This window comes from Protopterus annectens, chromosome 6.part0 (assembly GCF_019279795.1).
Source record: "Protopterus annectens isolate FY-2018-M chromosome 6.part0, PAN1.0, whole genome shotgun sequence".
NCBI lineage: Eukaryota > Metazoa > Chordata > Ceratodontiformes > Protopteridae > Protopterus > Protopterus annectens.
In genome coordinates this window covers 380,649,871-380,666,248 of record NC_056737.1, presented here as the reverse complement: position 1 = coordinate 380,666,248, position 16,378 = coordinate 380,649,871, and the positions used below count along the sequence as shown (strand labels likewise).

The 16,378-nt window shown below is 43.9% G+C and overlaps 1 protein-coding gene across 4 annotated transcripts in view; it reads right to left on the bottom strand.

The window, feature by feature from the left end:
- Nucleotides 1–16,378, bottom strand: part of ABCD4 (ATP binding cassette subfamily D member 4) — a 1,648,172-nt gene that overhangs the window by 159,912 nt on the left and 1,471,882 nt on the right. For all 4 annotated transcript variants that reach the window (XM_044074118.1, XM_044074117.1, XM_044074119.1 and 1 more), the window contains one exon: nucleotides 3,736–3,812. In XM_044074118.1, coding sequence (XP_043930053.1) covers nucleotides 3,736–3,812 — 77 coding nt within the window. The remainder of the gene's footprint in view (nucleotides 1–3,735; nucleotides 3,813–16,378) is intronic.

Genomic DNA, 16,378 nt, shown 5'->3' with positions numbered 1-16,378 from the left:
AATGACCTGAGACGTACCTCCCTGGACTACATGAAAAAAGACACAGAAGAGCTCTCTGATTATGTAGCCCAGGCAGGTATGACCCTGACCTTGAGCAGTATCCTACCTTCACCAAGAATGATGCCACAATACGAAGACAAGATGATCAGCTTTAATAATTGGCTTAAACTATGGTGTCATTCAAAGGGGATCCAATGTCTGTCTGCCTGGGATGACATGCTGGACAAGCCACGCTGCTTCGCAAGGGACGGCTTGCACCTGTCACCCCTGGGCTTCCGGATTTTGGCAAAGGCTCTTGCCACCCCCATTGTGCCTTTTTTAGGCATGGCTCAAATTCTAAACCTACCACCCTAGAACACAAAAAAGGAAAAAAACTAAGGGTAATGCTGCTCAATGCCAGAAGTCTCAACCTCAAGATGCACGCACTCGAAGCCCTTCTCAGTATGGAGAACATCGATGTCTGTGCTGTGACTGAAACCTGGTTCAAGGCTCCTGAGAGCACCCCGGCACTATCAGGTTTTACCTCATATCATGCGTTTCGGCCCCAAAATTTGGACAACACCAACAAAGGAGGGGGGGGGGTGTCCATATTCATCAAGGACAACCTCACCTCAAGGTTGGTGGCAATGCACGATGCATCGGAAACCATCCAGGTGCAATTAACCGTAGGCAAGACTGCTCTGCAGTTTGTAGCCTGTTACAGGCCACCCTCTCAAACTCAGGAACCTCACACAGCTTTCCTGAAAACACTGGAGGGGATAAATATATCTCCAAACACCATCATACTAGGTGATTTCAACTATCCAAATATAGACTGGGATCACTACTCAAGCCCCAACACTCTAGCCCAAAGGTTCCTAGAGTTCATAAACTCAAATGCCATGGAACAATTGGTCACCATCCCCACAAGAGGAGAAAATATACTGGATCTCATCATCACAAACATGGGGTCACAATGTTCAACACCAGAGGTATACCCATCATTGGTGAGATCAGATCATAAACTAATCTCACTGGAAGTCCACATCCCGCCCCCACCCCAGATAAAAAAGACCACAGTGAAGAACTTCTCAAAAGCCGACTTCACACTCCTAAAGACTGGTGTGGTCTCTTTCAAGGCCCCCGAGCCAGCGGAAACCATTACTCAAACCGCTGAATCACTTACAAATGCCTTCTACCAGCACCTCCAGGACTGCATGGATCAGGCAATCCCAAACAAAGCAAAAACTCTTTGTACCAAAGGCAAGCGTCCAGTCTGGTGGACCCCAGCCATAAACAAGCTTTACAACAAAAGGAAAAAGCTTCTACAAGATAGAGCAAAATCCATAAAAGGGAAGACACCCTTGATCATTACAAGTAAAAAACTGAGATCTCTCATAAAAGCATCCAAGGCAAATTTTGAGAGAAAAATCGCTAAGGACTCAAAAGACAATCATAAGGCCTTTTTTAGCTATGTTAGAAACCTGGGAGGAAACTCCCAGATATGCTCAGAATTAGTGCAAAATGATGTAAAAATCACGGAACCTACAGACATTGCCAACATACTGGCTGACAGGTTCAGTGCAAATTTCTCCCCCCCTCCCCCCCAAAAGGAGAGTTATATATACCAGAGGACTGTAGTCCCCCAAACATCTCAAATGCTCAGGTGAGAACTGCTCTCTCCAAGGCGAAAAACACAGCATCCATGGGACCAGATGTTGTCCCTGGTTGTGTGCTCCACAAACTCAATGAGGAATTAAACCCGCAGTTAGGGCAACTGTTTAATCTTAGTCTCACCTCAGGATACGTACCCAAGGAGTGGCGTACGGCAATGGTGGTCCCACTTCACAAAGGAGGTGCCTCCACCGACCCCGGAAAATACCGTCCCATCAGCTTGACAAGCCTGGTCTGCAAAGCTATGGAGAGGATCATAATGGAACTCATAAATAAAGACATAGGGGACTTGCAGACGTTGGATCCAACCCAGTTTGGCTTTGTCAAGGGCAGATCATGCCTTTTAAACTTGGTTGACTTTTTCGAAACAGTCACCAAGGCCATTGACGAGGGCAAGGCAGTCCACACAGCCTACCTTGACCTGGCAAAGGCTTTCGACACAATACCCCACTCGGGTATCATTGAAAAACTCACCAGCTTAAACGTAAACCCATACGTCACAAGATGGGATGCAAACTGGCTAAGTGACAGAACCCACAGGGTCAGAGTTGCTGGCGCCATGTCAGACTCCAAGCCTGTCACAAGTGGTGTGCCACAGGGCTCAGTCCTGGGCCCACTCTTGTTCGGCATTTACTTCTCAGAAGTACAGGCAAACACAGGAGGGTTATGGCTGACAAAGTTTGCAGATGACTGCAAACTGGGCACCATAGTTGAAAACCCATCTGACACAGACATCCTTCAGAAGGGTCTCATAGAAACGGATAACTGGTGCCAGAGCCATGGCCTAAAGTTAAACGCCAAAAAATGCATAGTCATTCCCTTCGGGAAAAACAAGGTTACCCCTAGTTACCATATAGGTGGCAATCCACTAAGCACAGAAGAGGTTATCAGGGATCTGGAGACCCAGGTTGACAGTAACCTTTCGTTTGACACTCACGTTGCCAAAGTAGTTAGGAAGACCTTCTACATCGCCCACCTGATCATGAAGGGATTCACATCTAGATCAAGGGAGGTCATTGTTCCCCTGTACTCATCACTCATCAGACCAATGATCGAGTACAATGTCCCATTCGGAATGTATCTGACCCGACACCTGCAGCAATTGGAAAGGACCCAAAAGTTCCTCACTAAAAGGATAAAGGGTCTCAAAAATATGTCTTATGCTGCCCGACTGAAGGAACTCCAGCTCTATTCAGTCGCTTACCGACTGCTCAGAGGTGACCTGTGCCTGACATACAAGGCCATGTCCAACCCGGAATTAATGAACATGCTTCACCTCAGAAAATCTAAATCCATCAGAACTACAAGGGCAAGAGACTTAAACCTCGACACGGCTATTAATAGGACATGCTGGAGGGACAGATTCGTCACCCAGAGACTCCCTATGCTGTGGAACAAAATCCCGGTTCATGTGAGGCAGAGCACCTCGCAGGCCTTGTTCAAGAGAAATCTTGACCAATGGATGGGAGATCGCAGGTATACCCCAGGGATAACCTCAGTGTCACTGCTTGACAGAGGCACAGCAAAATAATGGGCATAGTATCCTTCAACTAAAGGGGTGGCGAAAGCCACAAAACTCTGGGCTAGGCTTATAAATGCCCTAGGGCAGATAGCCTAGTATGAACCTATGAACATTCTGAGTGCTGACATTTCAATAGGGGGCCAATTTTTGCCAACAAACATTTTAATTATTAAAAAAATATGCATCCCTGTTCTGTTACTCAGTTGAGGCTACATTCATAGTGGACTTTGAAACACTTGCTTACGAAGTAGTTAAAAAATGGGTGCTCTTATATTTTGGGTTGCTAATTTCTGAAAGGTGTGAAAGTGAAGGCCAATTCTTGGACATGAAATAAAAGTTACTATAAAAGCAAAGAATATGATACATAGAAGGCAAGATGAAAACATTAACTTGAAAACAGAGTACCATATATTAGAGGATCAAGGGTGTGAAATACAAGTCTACAATATACGCATACACACACACACACAAAGACTGGCAATAACACAGCTCACAAATTAAAGCAGAGAAATATATATATAACATAGAATTCACAGACAGTAGCAAAGTAAGCAACTAACCTGCAAACTGTGGTTGAAGATAGAACAGTCGCACAAAGGATAGCCTCTGCATTTCTCCAGGAGACAGGACATCATACCTAGTTGATGACAGGACATATAGGCTTATGGACAGCATTTTTACAGACACAAGCATGAAAATGTTACAAAGGAGAAAGCATGATTCCAAGTAGCTATAGTTTCATCACTGGTACTTCTACAGACAAAGCAATGTAATAATTTGCACACTTGCTTACTCCCAGAGACATTCAACAGCATCAACATCTCTTTACTGTATCATATACCTTAGTCCTCTTAAGCTGAATATCTTTAAACAAAATACAGAATTCCAAGTGCAGCCAACTTGTCAATGAAACACTTTGCTATTCATCTTTGATGATAGTTATTCAAATTCAAAAATGGATTTGAGTCATTAAAGCACACTGCAAATCACCCCACTGTTTTCTTCATCTTTGAGGATGTACCTGGCCTACACTGTTGTGCAGGGGCCCTCAAGCAGAGGTCAGATGTATCTCTTCCATTGGGCATGTTTATGTGACTGTGTGCATGAGTGTACAGCTGCTAGAGCAGACGCCTGTGCTACTGCACTCTTCTTGATGAAAAACAGCCGGTGGCTTCCAGGGCAAGACTGTGCAGAACCAAAGCTTCCAAACTTCTCCTTCCTGCACTACAGAGTTCCAACACCCAAGGAACATAGCCAATGGTCCATGAAGGAGATAAAAAAATCAAAACCAGTTTAAGATTTATATCTTGCGAGCAGCACTGTTTTGCAGACAACAGCAGGCAAGCCAGAAACCACAAAATGTGCAATACATAGAGAGAGAAATGAAGAAATTAACCCTACAGATAAGAAAAAAAAAGCAGATAGTCAAATGAATGCCAGCAGTAAAAATAACATGTCAACAATGTGTCCTACGTTGCATATATCCCTACCATCATTCAAAACTCAGCATTTTTCAGCAAAATTCCATATTCAAAGATATCCATATACCCAGCAAATAAACTATCATATAACAGGCCTGCAAACTAAGAGCACTTATCTCCAGAATCTGCTTGCTCAATCCTTTGCCAGCAGCAAGCACAGTTCTGCAAATTTTGAAAGACCAATATATATAATTATGATAACATTCCCAAACAAGTGACATGTGAATATATTCAGGTTCCAAGAATCCAATACACTTATACTCCAAAAGGTTTAACAGAAGCAAAGCTTTCGAGTTAACCACCCTTCATCAGTACATAAAATTGAATGAATCTAAAAGCATTTAAGTAGGAACACATGATTCAGCCAACCTAACAAATTCTTCAAACAATTAATTTCTTAAAAAAACAGTATATAAATTCTAAAATTCCTATATGTTACCTAAACATTCTATAAATATAAGAAATAATACTATAACTTTCACATATACATATATATACCCACACACATCCATATTGCACTTAGAATATTTCATATATCTTACATAACAGATATAGGCAATAGTTAATAAAACACAACAAAACAACAAATAATGTAAAAAAGTGTTAAAAATATGTGTTAAAAATATATAACAGCCCCACATATTTTTAACACTTTTTTACATTATTTGTAGTTTTGTTGTGTTTTATTAACTATATTAATTTTAGAATTTATATACTGTTTTTTTAAGAAATTAATTGTTTGAAGAATGTGTTAGGCTGGCTGAATCATGTGATGTAATTGTGTTCCTACTTAAATGCTTTTAGATTCATTCAATTTTATGTACTGATGAAGGGTGGTTAACCCGAAAGCTTTGCTTCTATTAAACCTTTTGGCGTATAAGTGTATTGGATTCTTGGAACCTGAATTTGTTGTGCTTGCTATTCTCATTGTGACTTATATACATGTGAATATATGCCTGTCCAATTTACAGGGAACTTTAATAGCAGCAGCTGCTGGTGGAAGACCATTCAGTTGTAAGGGATGCAATGAGGATATTCCTGACCCATCTTGCACCGTCTTGTAGAACAACTGATAAATACTTACATGTTGAGAATATGTATGTTATATCTAACCCTGGGAGCCCTGATTGAGGGGTCCTAGATTGGGGACTGAATCCCAAGTGAGATGCAAGGAGCTGGAGAAATGCAAAGACAGGAACTCAGAGGGTTAAATCCTGGAATACCGATGGCCCAAATGAAGCCCAACTCTCAAAATCATGGCTGAGACAACAATGTTTCAGGAAAGTATATACTAAGAACCAACTGGACAATTTATGGATTTCTGCAGCATATGTTCTTGAAGAAAGCTCTACAGGTTGACACTCTTCTTGTGGAAAAGGCAATGGTCACAGAGCTAGAGACAGTAGCAAGTATGAATATTTGAAAAGTTCAAGCTACAAAAAACATGTGGTGTGATCTATGACTGTCCAAACCTATGCAGTCTGCATGTTATCATGACATGCATCAGAAGAGTGCTTGAATGTCATGATAGGTGAGATTTTGCTGAAAAAAAATCTAAATTCTGATTGGCAGACAGAAATTAGCCAAACCAGAACCCATCAAGTATGTGACTTTATGTCAGGCTGCTGATTCCACATTGAAAACTATGCCTACAATTACTTGGCCTCCAAAAGTACAGTTGTGTACACTTACCATAAATGTAGATGATCGAGTGTATTCACTGTTGCAGTCATCACACTTGGGTTATCTGCCTGCAGGTAGCCCTCAGCTGGCCCGAATACCAGAGACTTAGTATTTCTGTGTTGGTTGCTGTTGCTCCAGTACTGATGTCAGGTCGTCAGGGGTATAAAACAGGTAGCCGACCCCATTACATCAGTTTTTCTTGCCCCAAATGTCAGGAGCCCCCCAAATAGGGAGCTAAGTTATGGTGGAAAAACACCACCAGTAAAAAGTAAATACCAATAGCTCTGTAAGAGGTGAGCAATAGACAGAGGAGAGAGAGAGAGAAAGAAAGAGACAAGGGGGCTGGAGGGTGGGAAACCAGGACTGCAGCAGTGAATACACTCGAACATCCACAATTATGGTAAGTGTACACAAATCGAGGAGCTCTCTGATTATGTAGCCCAGGCAGGTATGACCCTGACCTTGAGCAGTATCCTACCTTCACCTAGAATGATGCCACAATACAGTGATAAGATGATCAGCTTTAATAATTGGCTTAAATTCTGGTGTCATTCAAAGGGGATCCAATGTCTGTCTGCCTGGGATGACATGCTGGACAAGCCACGCTGCAAGGGCGGCTTGCACCTGTCACCCTGGGCTTCGGATATTGGCAAAGGCTCTTGCCACCCCATAGTGCCTTTTTAGGCAAGGCTCAAATTCTAAACCTACCACCCTAGAACACCAAAAAGGAAAAAACTAAGGGTAATGCTGCTCAATGCCAGAAGTCTCAATCTCAAGATGCACTTTCGAGGCCCTTCTCAATATGGAGAACATCGATGTCTGTGCTGTGACAGAAACCTGGTTCAAGGCTCCTGAGAGCACCCCAGCACTAACAGGTTTCACCTCATATCATGCGTTCGGCCCCAAAATCCGGACAACACCAAGAAAGGAGGGGTGTCCATATTCATAAAGGACACCCACACCTCAAGGTTGGTGGCAACGCATGATGCATCGGAGACCATCCAGGTGCAATTAACCATAGGCAAGACTGCTCTGCAATTTGTAGCATGTTACAGGCCACCCTCTCAAACTCAGGAACCTCACATGGCCTTCCTGAAAACATTGGAGGGATAAATGTATCTCCAAACACCATCATACTAGGTGACTTTAACTACCCTAATATAGACTGGGAACACTACTCAAGCCCGAACACTCTAACCCAAAGATTCCTGGAGTTCATAAACTCAAATGCCATGGAACAACTAGTCACCATCCCCACAAGAGGAGAAAACATACTTGATCTCATCATCACGAACATGGGATCAAAATGTTCAACACCGAAGTATACCCCTCACAGGTGAGATCAGATCATAAACTAATCTCGCTGGAGGTCCTCATCCCCCCACCTGAAACAAAAAGACCACAGTGAAAAACTTCTCAAAAGCCGATTTCACACTTCTAAAAACTAGTGTGGTCTCCTTTAAGGCCCCTGAGCCAGTGGTAAACATTACTCAAACCGCTGAATCACTTACAAATGCCTTCTACCAGCACCTACAGGACTGCATGGATCAGGCAATCCCAAACAAAACTAAGACTCTCTGTACCAAAGGCAAGCGTCCAGTCTGGTGGACCCCAGCCATAAACAAGCTCTACAACAAAGGAGGAAGCTACTACAAGATAGAGCAAAATCCTTGAAAGGTAAGACACCTTTGATCATTATAAGTAAAAACTAAGAGCTCTCATAAAATCATCCAAGGCAAATTTTGAGAGAAAAATCGCCAAGGACTCTAAAGAGAATCATAAGGCCTTCTTTAGCTATGTTAGAAACCTAGGAGGAAACTCCCAGATATGCTCAGAATTAGTTCAAAATGATGTGAAAATTACTGAACCTACACACATTGCCAACATACTGGCTGACAGGTTCAGTGCAAACTTCTCCCCTCCCCAAAGGAGAGATATCTATTCCAGAGGATTGTAGCCCCCAAACATCTCCAACGCCCAGGTGAGAACTGCCCTCACTAAGGCAAAAACACAGCATCCATGGGACCGGATGGTGTCCCCGGCTGTGTGCTTCATGAACTCAATGAGGAATTAAACCCACAGTTAGGACAGCTGTTTAACCTTAGCCTCACCTCAGGATACGTACCCAAGGAGTGGCGCACGGTTGCTCTGGTCGCACTTCATAAGGGCGGTGCCTCCACAGACCCTGGAAATTACCGCCCATTAGCTTGACAAGCCTTATCTGCAAAGCCATGGAGAGGATCATAATGGAACTCATAAATAAAGACATAGGGAACTTGCAGACTTTGGATCCAACTCAGTTTGGCTTTGTCAAAGGCAGATCCTGCCTCTTAAACTTGGTTGACTTTTTGAGACAGTCACCAAGGCCATTGATGAGGAAAGGCAGTCCATACAGCCTACCTCGACCTGGCAAAGGCCTTGACACAATACCCCACTCAGGTATCATCGAAAAACTCATCAGCTTGAATGTAAACCCATACATCACAAGATGGGTTGCAAACTGGCTAAGTGACAGAACCCACAGGGTCAGAGTTGCTGGAGCCATGTCAGACTCAAAGCCTGTCACAAGTGGTGTCCCACAGGGCTCAGTCCTGGGTCCACTCTTGTTCGGCATCTACTTTTCTGAAGTACAAGCAAACACAGGAGGGTTATGGCTGACAAAGTTTGCAGATGACTGCAAACTGGCCATAGTCGAAAACACATCTGACACAGATATCCTCCAGAAGGGCCTCACAGAAATGGATAACTGGTGCCAGAGCCATGGCCTGAAGTTAAACGCCAAAAATGCATAGTCATACCCTTTGGGAAAAACAAGGCTACCCCTAGCTACCATATAGGTGGCAATCCACTGAGCACAGAAAAGTCATCAGAGATCTGGGGACCCAGGTTGACAGTAGCCTTCGTTTGACACTCATGTTGCTAAAGTAGTTAGGAAAACCTTCTATATCACCCACCTGATCATGAAGGATTCACATCTAGATCAAGGGAGGTCATCGTCCCCTGTACTCATCACTTATTAGACCTATGATTGAGTACAATGCCCGTTCGAATGTATCTGACCAGACACCTGCTGCAGCTTGAAAGGCCCCAAAAGTTCCTCACCAAAAGGATAAAGGGTCTCAAAAATATGTCTTATGCTGCCCGACTGAAAGAACTCCAGCTCTATTCAGTCTCATACCGCTTGCTCAGAGGTGACCTGTGCCTGACATATAAGGCCATGTCAAACCCAGATTTGATGGATATGCTTCACCTCAAAAATCTAGATCCCTCAGAACCACAAGGCGGAGACTTAAACCCTGACACGGTTTTAAATAGAGCGTGCTGGAGGGACAGATTCATCACCCAGAGACTCCCTATGCTGTGGAACAAAATCCCGGTACATGTGAGGCAGAGCACCTCTCTGGTCTTGTTCAAGAGGAATCTTGACCAATGGATGGGAGATTGCAGATATACCCCAGGGATTACTTCAGCGTCACTGCTTGACAGAGGCACAGCAAAATGATAGGCATAGTTTTTATTCAAACTAAAGGGGTGGCGAAAGCCACATAACTATGGGCTAGGCTTATAAATGCCCTTGGGCAGATAGCCTAGTATGAACCTATGAACCTATGAACCTATGAACTGTACTATGTTCTTCATGTTTCACTGTTGCAGTCATCACACTTGGGTTGATTCCCAAAGCTGAAGAAAGGGTGGAGGCAGTCAAGAAGAGTTGGGACTGGCTAGTATGCCCTGCAGGACTGCTGTTGCAAAATCTGCCCTGGATTTGGAAAACATAGGCAGGTGGTAATGCTTGGTGAAGGTGTGTACAGAACTCCAGAATGTCCCTGGTAGGGACTCCCCTGAGGAATGCTGTAGAGGGAGAAGCTGCCCTAGTGAAATGTGTTCTGACCCCCTGAGGGGTTGGTTTCCCATGGTGTTTGTAGCAGAAATGGATACAGTGTGCTATCCATTTGGAAATTGTTTGTTTTAAAATGGTCTTGCCCTTTGCCCCTGGTGCAAAACTGACTAGTAACTGGTCAGATTTCCTGAAGGGCTTAGTCCTATCAAGGTAGAATCTGAGTTGTCTGTGCACATCCAAGGAATGCAGGATCCTTTCCCCTTTATTTTGAGGATTAGGGAAGAAGGTTGGCAAATGGATAGCTTGGTTGAGAGCCACACTGGACACCACTTTAGGCATAAAGGAAGAGTTAGTCCTGAGGGAGACCCTGTCAGCATGAAAAATAATGAAGGGTAACACATCCCCAAGTGCTTGTAGTTCAGACACTCTTCTAGCTGAAGTGATGGCCAGAAGCAAGGCTGTTTTCCAAGAGAGGAATTTTAACTCTGCTGACGCTGCAGGCTCAAAGGGGGGTAAACATAAGCTTTTCCAGTACAAAGCTATGGTCCCAAGCAGGGGTGGGTGCTCTCCTTGGTGGCCTTAAGTTGTCTGCCCCTCTCAGGAACTGTTTGATGAGAAGGTGAGAGAAGAGAGGTGGGCTCAGTGTTGTAATGAGCCGAGATGGCAGAGGCATGGATCTTAATGGAGGAGAAGGATAGGCCTCTGTAAAGTAGATCTGATAGGTAATCCAGGATTAGAGGTAAGGAGGGCAGTGCTGTGTCCTCTTCTTTAGATTGAATTCAGGAGCAATACTTTTTTCCATATATCAGCATAGGATTTCCTTGTACTGGGTTCTTCTGGCTTCAGGAATGACGTCCAGTACCTGCTTGCTCAGGCTGGTCACTGGGGGAAAATTCAAGGAATAAGCCAGGCTGCAAGGTTCAGGGTTTGCAGTTGTGGATGCAAGATTTGTCCCCCCTGCTGAGTGAGGAGGGTTGGGATCTGGGGTAGGTGCCAGGGTGGCACCAGTGACAGGCTGCACAGTAGTGGGTACCAGTGCTGGCATGGCCAGTCTGGGGCAATCAGGATTGCTCTTGGTCTGTCTTGTCTTATCTTGAGTAATATTCTTGACAGAAGAGGCAGAGGGGGGAATGCATAGTTTGAGAGGTTTTCCCACTGGAAAGATAGGGCATCCACTTTCCAGGCCCTGCTGAGAGGTGTCCTGGTGCAGAATTTGCTGAGCTGGTGATTTCAGGGGGAGTCAAAGTGATCCACCTCTGGGGGTACCCATTTCTTGATTAGAAGGCTGAAGGTGCTGAAGTCTAATTGCCACTCGTGTGGATCTTGGAGATTTCTGCTTAAGTCGTCTGCCAGAGAGTTTTGTTTGCCTGGCAGGAATTGAGCTTGCAAAAGAATATGCATGTCCAATGCAGTGTTCCACAGGGTCATGGCTAGCCTTCAGAGTGGGTAATAGTGGGTTCCCCCTGCTTGATGTGCTACATAACTGTGGTGTTCTCCGTTTTTATTAGCAGAAGTCCTGGTGAGAGTAGGGATCTGAAAGCTGTCAGAGCATGCTGAATAGCTAGCATCTCTTTTTGGTTGATGTCCAGATGAATTTGACTTGGGCTCCAGTGGCCCTGAATGCACTTGTCGTCCAGGTGTGCCCCCCAGCATAGTCTGATGCATCTGTGGTTAGGGTCTGGGCGGCATGGGGTTGAGTAAAGGGAAGTCCCTTGTTGTGGTTGCATGCTGCTGCTGCCCACCAAAGAAACTCTGTCCTTAGACAAGGAATGATAGGTATGATGGTTTCCAGGTCCTGAGAATGTTTGCACCAGACTTTTTAAGTACCATTGGAGTTTCCTCATATGCAGTCTGGCATATGGAATTAGTAGAATGCAAGAGGCCATGAACCCTAGGGCCTGCAGGATTTTCCTTGCAGATAGCTGGGTTCTGTTGGCCATTTGAGTGAAGTAGCCTGTCAGATACACTTGTTTTTCTGGAGTAAGTAATGCCATCTGGGATACTGTGTCCAAGCTTGCTCCCAGGAATACAATCTTTTGACTGGGGACTAGTTTTGATTTATTTTCATTGATAGTGCTGCAAAAGCTTTTCCCGACTGTCTGCATGAATCAGGAAATCGTCCAAGTATGAGTAAATTTGAATCTTTCTCTGTCTGCAATAGGCAAAGGCTGGAGCCAGGCATTTTGTGAATATTCTGTGAGCAGTGGATAAGCCAAAGGGAAGTGCAGAGAACTGATAATGCATAGATCCTGCCCTGAAACGTAGGAATTTCCTGCACAAGTCCCTGAAAGGGATGTGCAGATAGGCTTCTTTTAGGTCTAGGGTGGCTAACCAGGCATCTTTGGACAGCATAGGAAGAAGCTGCTGAAGGGTGAACATTTTGAATTTTGGTACCACCAGGAAGGTGTTTAGAATGGAAAGATCTAGGATTGGGCGCCAAGTGCCCTCTTTTCTGAGTACAAGGAAAAGTCTGGAATAAAACCCTTGACCTATCTGTTCTGCAGGAACAGGCTGAATTGCCCTTATGGAGAGCAGCGATTGAACTTGGTTTTGTGCCTCTGCCCACTGGTTTGGAGGAAGGTCTGGGAACCCTTTTGGGGTTGCAGTGAGTGAAAGCAAAATTTGTACCCCTGGGATACAATGTTGAGGATCCATCGGTCTTTGTTGATGAGGTCCAGTATTTTGCATAATGGGCAAGTTTTCCTCCTAGGGGCACAAGTAGTTGGGCAGAAGTGAGCAGTGGAGTTGAGAAGCCATTGTGAATTCTTTCCGTAAGGGGGTGGCTTAGCACTCCCTGTTTTAGAAGTGGAGGCACTCCATTGCTTAGATCTCTGCATACCCTGAGATTGTAATCTGGGGGGGGGTCTATTTCCCCTAGGTCTAGTTTGAGATGGCCTTGAGGGGACTGGAAAGGACCAATGTTTCGAGGGGCAATGCCTACTGAATCTAGGAGGCTGCACTTGCAAAAAAATATTTGCCTGTCTGCATAGATTTAGCTTTTTCCTCCATCTTTTTCTAGGCCCTCTTCTGCTTTGGTGCCATACAGATTGTCCTTGTTTAAAGGAACGTCTAGTAATTTTGATTTGATATGGTCTGGCAAGGTCTGCTCCTTAAGCCAAGCATGCCTTCTGAGTACAGAACCAGTGACTGCTGCCCTGCAAGATGCTTCTAGGGTGTCAAAGCCACATTGCAAAGTATGCTTGCTGACTTGGCTTGCAGAATGCATAAGCTTCTTGTAATTCTTTATTTTCTGCACAGTCTGTAAAGGTAGATAATTTTTGCTTAATAAGTTCCATAATATGTTGCTGGAATTTCAGCATGTGAAATTGGCAATTCAATGCCCTAATTGTGAGGGTTGCAGAGGTGTATACTTTTTTACCCCATCTGTCTAAAGCTCGGGAATCCCTGTCCGAAGTGGTGGGATTCTTAGCTGTAGTTTATTCTATACCTTTAGGCCCCTGGGAAATGACCTCTGGATCAGCAAAGTAGGATTTTTGAATAGAAATTTGTGAGAGTCAGGGACTCTGTAGTACCTATCAGGTTTCCTTGGAGGAGGGGGTAAAGTATCAGGAGTTAGACTGGATTCCATAAGGACACCATCCACAACATCCAGAACTGGAGGGATTGCTAAAGGTCTACATTGTGGTATATCTAAAAATTCTCTAAGTCTCTTTTTGGACTGAGGATAGTCTTGACATTCCCAGTGGAAATGCTCTCTTAACGTATGTAGGGTTTCACGAAAAAAAAAAATCCTCTGGAGGGGAAGCAGAGGGAGTGGATTCCTCTGCATCTGAATCCTCATAAGCAGATAAAGGCATGTCTTTATAATCTGAAACCTCAGAGTCGTTGGACTCGATCTGTTAAAGCTGCTGGGGAAAGGTCTCTTTATCTTAGCAGGGTAAGGCTGGCTTCATCTAATCAGCATAATCAGGTCTTCTGCTATTTTAAGCATTTGATGTTGTGGCAAGGAAGCAGGCACTTGAGTATGGGTCATCGTTTTTTTAGGCGTAGCTCGTACTCTTGGCCTTAGAAACGTGGTAGTTTTAGACAGAACCGAAGACGTGAAAGAAGTCATCGGTTTGTGTCAAATATCAATAGTGTGAAGAACTTCCTTGGAAGCCGGTGCCTGCACAGCAGCTCAGGACCCATTCAAGGTAGAGACATCCGCAGGTTCCATAGTCAAAGAAGAGTCTCGTGGCATACCGGACCCCAAACGGGTCTCTGTAGTGGCCTGCGAATCCAATGAAGCGAGCATCAGGGGCTGAGAAAGCGCCTCACTGAGTACTGGCGACTAGCTTAACGGAACCGTCGTCAGCAGTTTTGGACCTGTGTGGTCTGTCTCTGTCTTTACGCTTACATTTTTTTGGAAGATCGGTAGTCGGATGGCTTACCAAAGCCATTTTGGAATACGGAGATTGACAGCAAAAGTATTTAGCGACAATAAGGGCCCGACGACAAATAGTTCGGGCATTGAACAAAGCACAAAACCGACAGCGAGGTACGTCATGGTCTGGGCCTAAACAGGTGACGCAGTAAGAATGGAAATCTTGGTGTGGTATTTGCTTTCCACAGGCGAGACAATTGTTAACTTTTTCTGACATCAGTTAGAGCAAGAAAAAAGGATCCCTAATGGGGTACTTAGCTTTAGAAGACTTCAGGATGATTCAATTCGGAAATGAAAACTCAGGTAGTGGCCGAGCGGCACTCGTGCGAACTGCTTCTGCTTTGGGCTCCTCGGCAAGAAAGACTGATGTAATGGCATTGGCCGCCTGTTTTTATACCCCTGACGACCTGACGTCAGTACTGGAGCGATAGCAACCAACGCAGAAATACTAAGTCTCTGCTATTCGGGCCGACCGAGGGCTACCTGCAGGCAGATAACCCAAGTGCGATGACTGCAACAGTGAAACACGAAGAACATCATGCAGTTATACTTGTGCAAGATATTAGTTAAACCAAGGCTGTAAGGAAATTACTGTGTTGAACGAAGACTTTCCCATTTAAAAAAGCTTACAGCTTAGATGCAAATGTAATACAGAAGTGACTGCTCTGTAAATATTGATGTAATGCTTCTGTGCACTGGCATTATGGGCTTCACTATATGGAGAGAACACTACACACCAATAAACTACTTTGTACTTGAAGGTTTTTAATGTACCTCTTTGTGGTTCAAAAAAAGGGAAAAGTACTCTTTCTACAATGCATCATTCTCTGAGGGTACAATGAACTACATGTGATGTTACTGTAACAGTATGATTCTGAGGCAATCTTTAAATGGTATTACCCACTATCACCCTCACTTCAGAGGATAGACAGAAGCTAACTCTATGTACATGAGTAGCATTTAATGATCTTTGAAGTAAATGGAATACTGTGTTATTGTTTTCTGCATAAATGTCTTGGTATATAAGCTAAACTTGGAAAAGACGGTGACATTAGAAACAATATGTAACCAGTCAGGTGACAATTATAATTATACAGAAAAACAGACAAAAAACAAAAAAAAAAAATAAAAAATAAAAATAACACTGAATTGGAATACATTAAAGGTAGAAAGGCTAATTAAGGGCAGTAAATTAATGAGCTTGAAATTTCCAGAAAGAGTACATTGCTCACTTTCATCTTCTCTCTTTTTCTGTATGTATGTGCCTGTGTGTACTTACATCTTCCAACTCACACAGCCAATTAGTCAGGATTTCCACCTAATGAAAAACCTTAAGTTTAAACATTTATTTGCAATGGAGGAAAGCCACCCACACCCATTGAACTTCTATATACCAAGTCTACAATTACACAAAAACAAAGAAGGGAGAAACCTCCCAGAATTTCCAAAAGAAAGAAAGAAATCACTTCAGGCTCACACTCAGAAATCACTTCAGCAGTGATTTCTCATGAAAAACAGGGATCAGGGAATTCAGCTTCATGAGTTGTAGTCGACCAGATGGATCCTCATCCTGTTTGCACCTGAGCTGTAGGGATGTTCACACAAAAGCACCCACACGAAAGTTGTCAATCAGTGACATGCATTTGTACTCAGTCAACACCCTCTTTGAATCAAAATTAAAGTAGCAGCTTAGATCAGATGCATGTAACCCTCTAGGACTTGAACGAATATTTCATCACAAAATGCATCCTGGCACATTATGAATATATTAGTGGGAACTGTAAAGCCCTGGCAAGCTTTTTTTCTACTTAAGG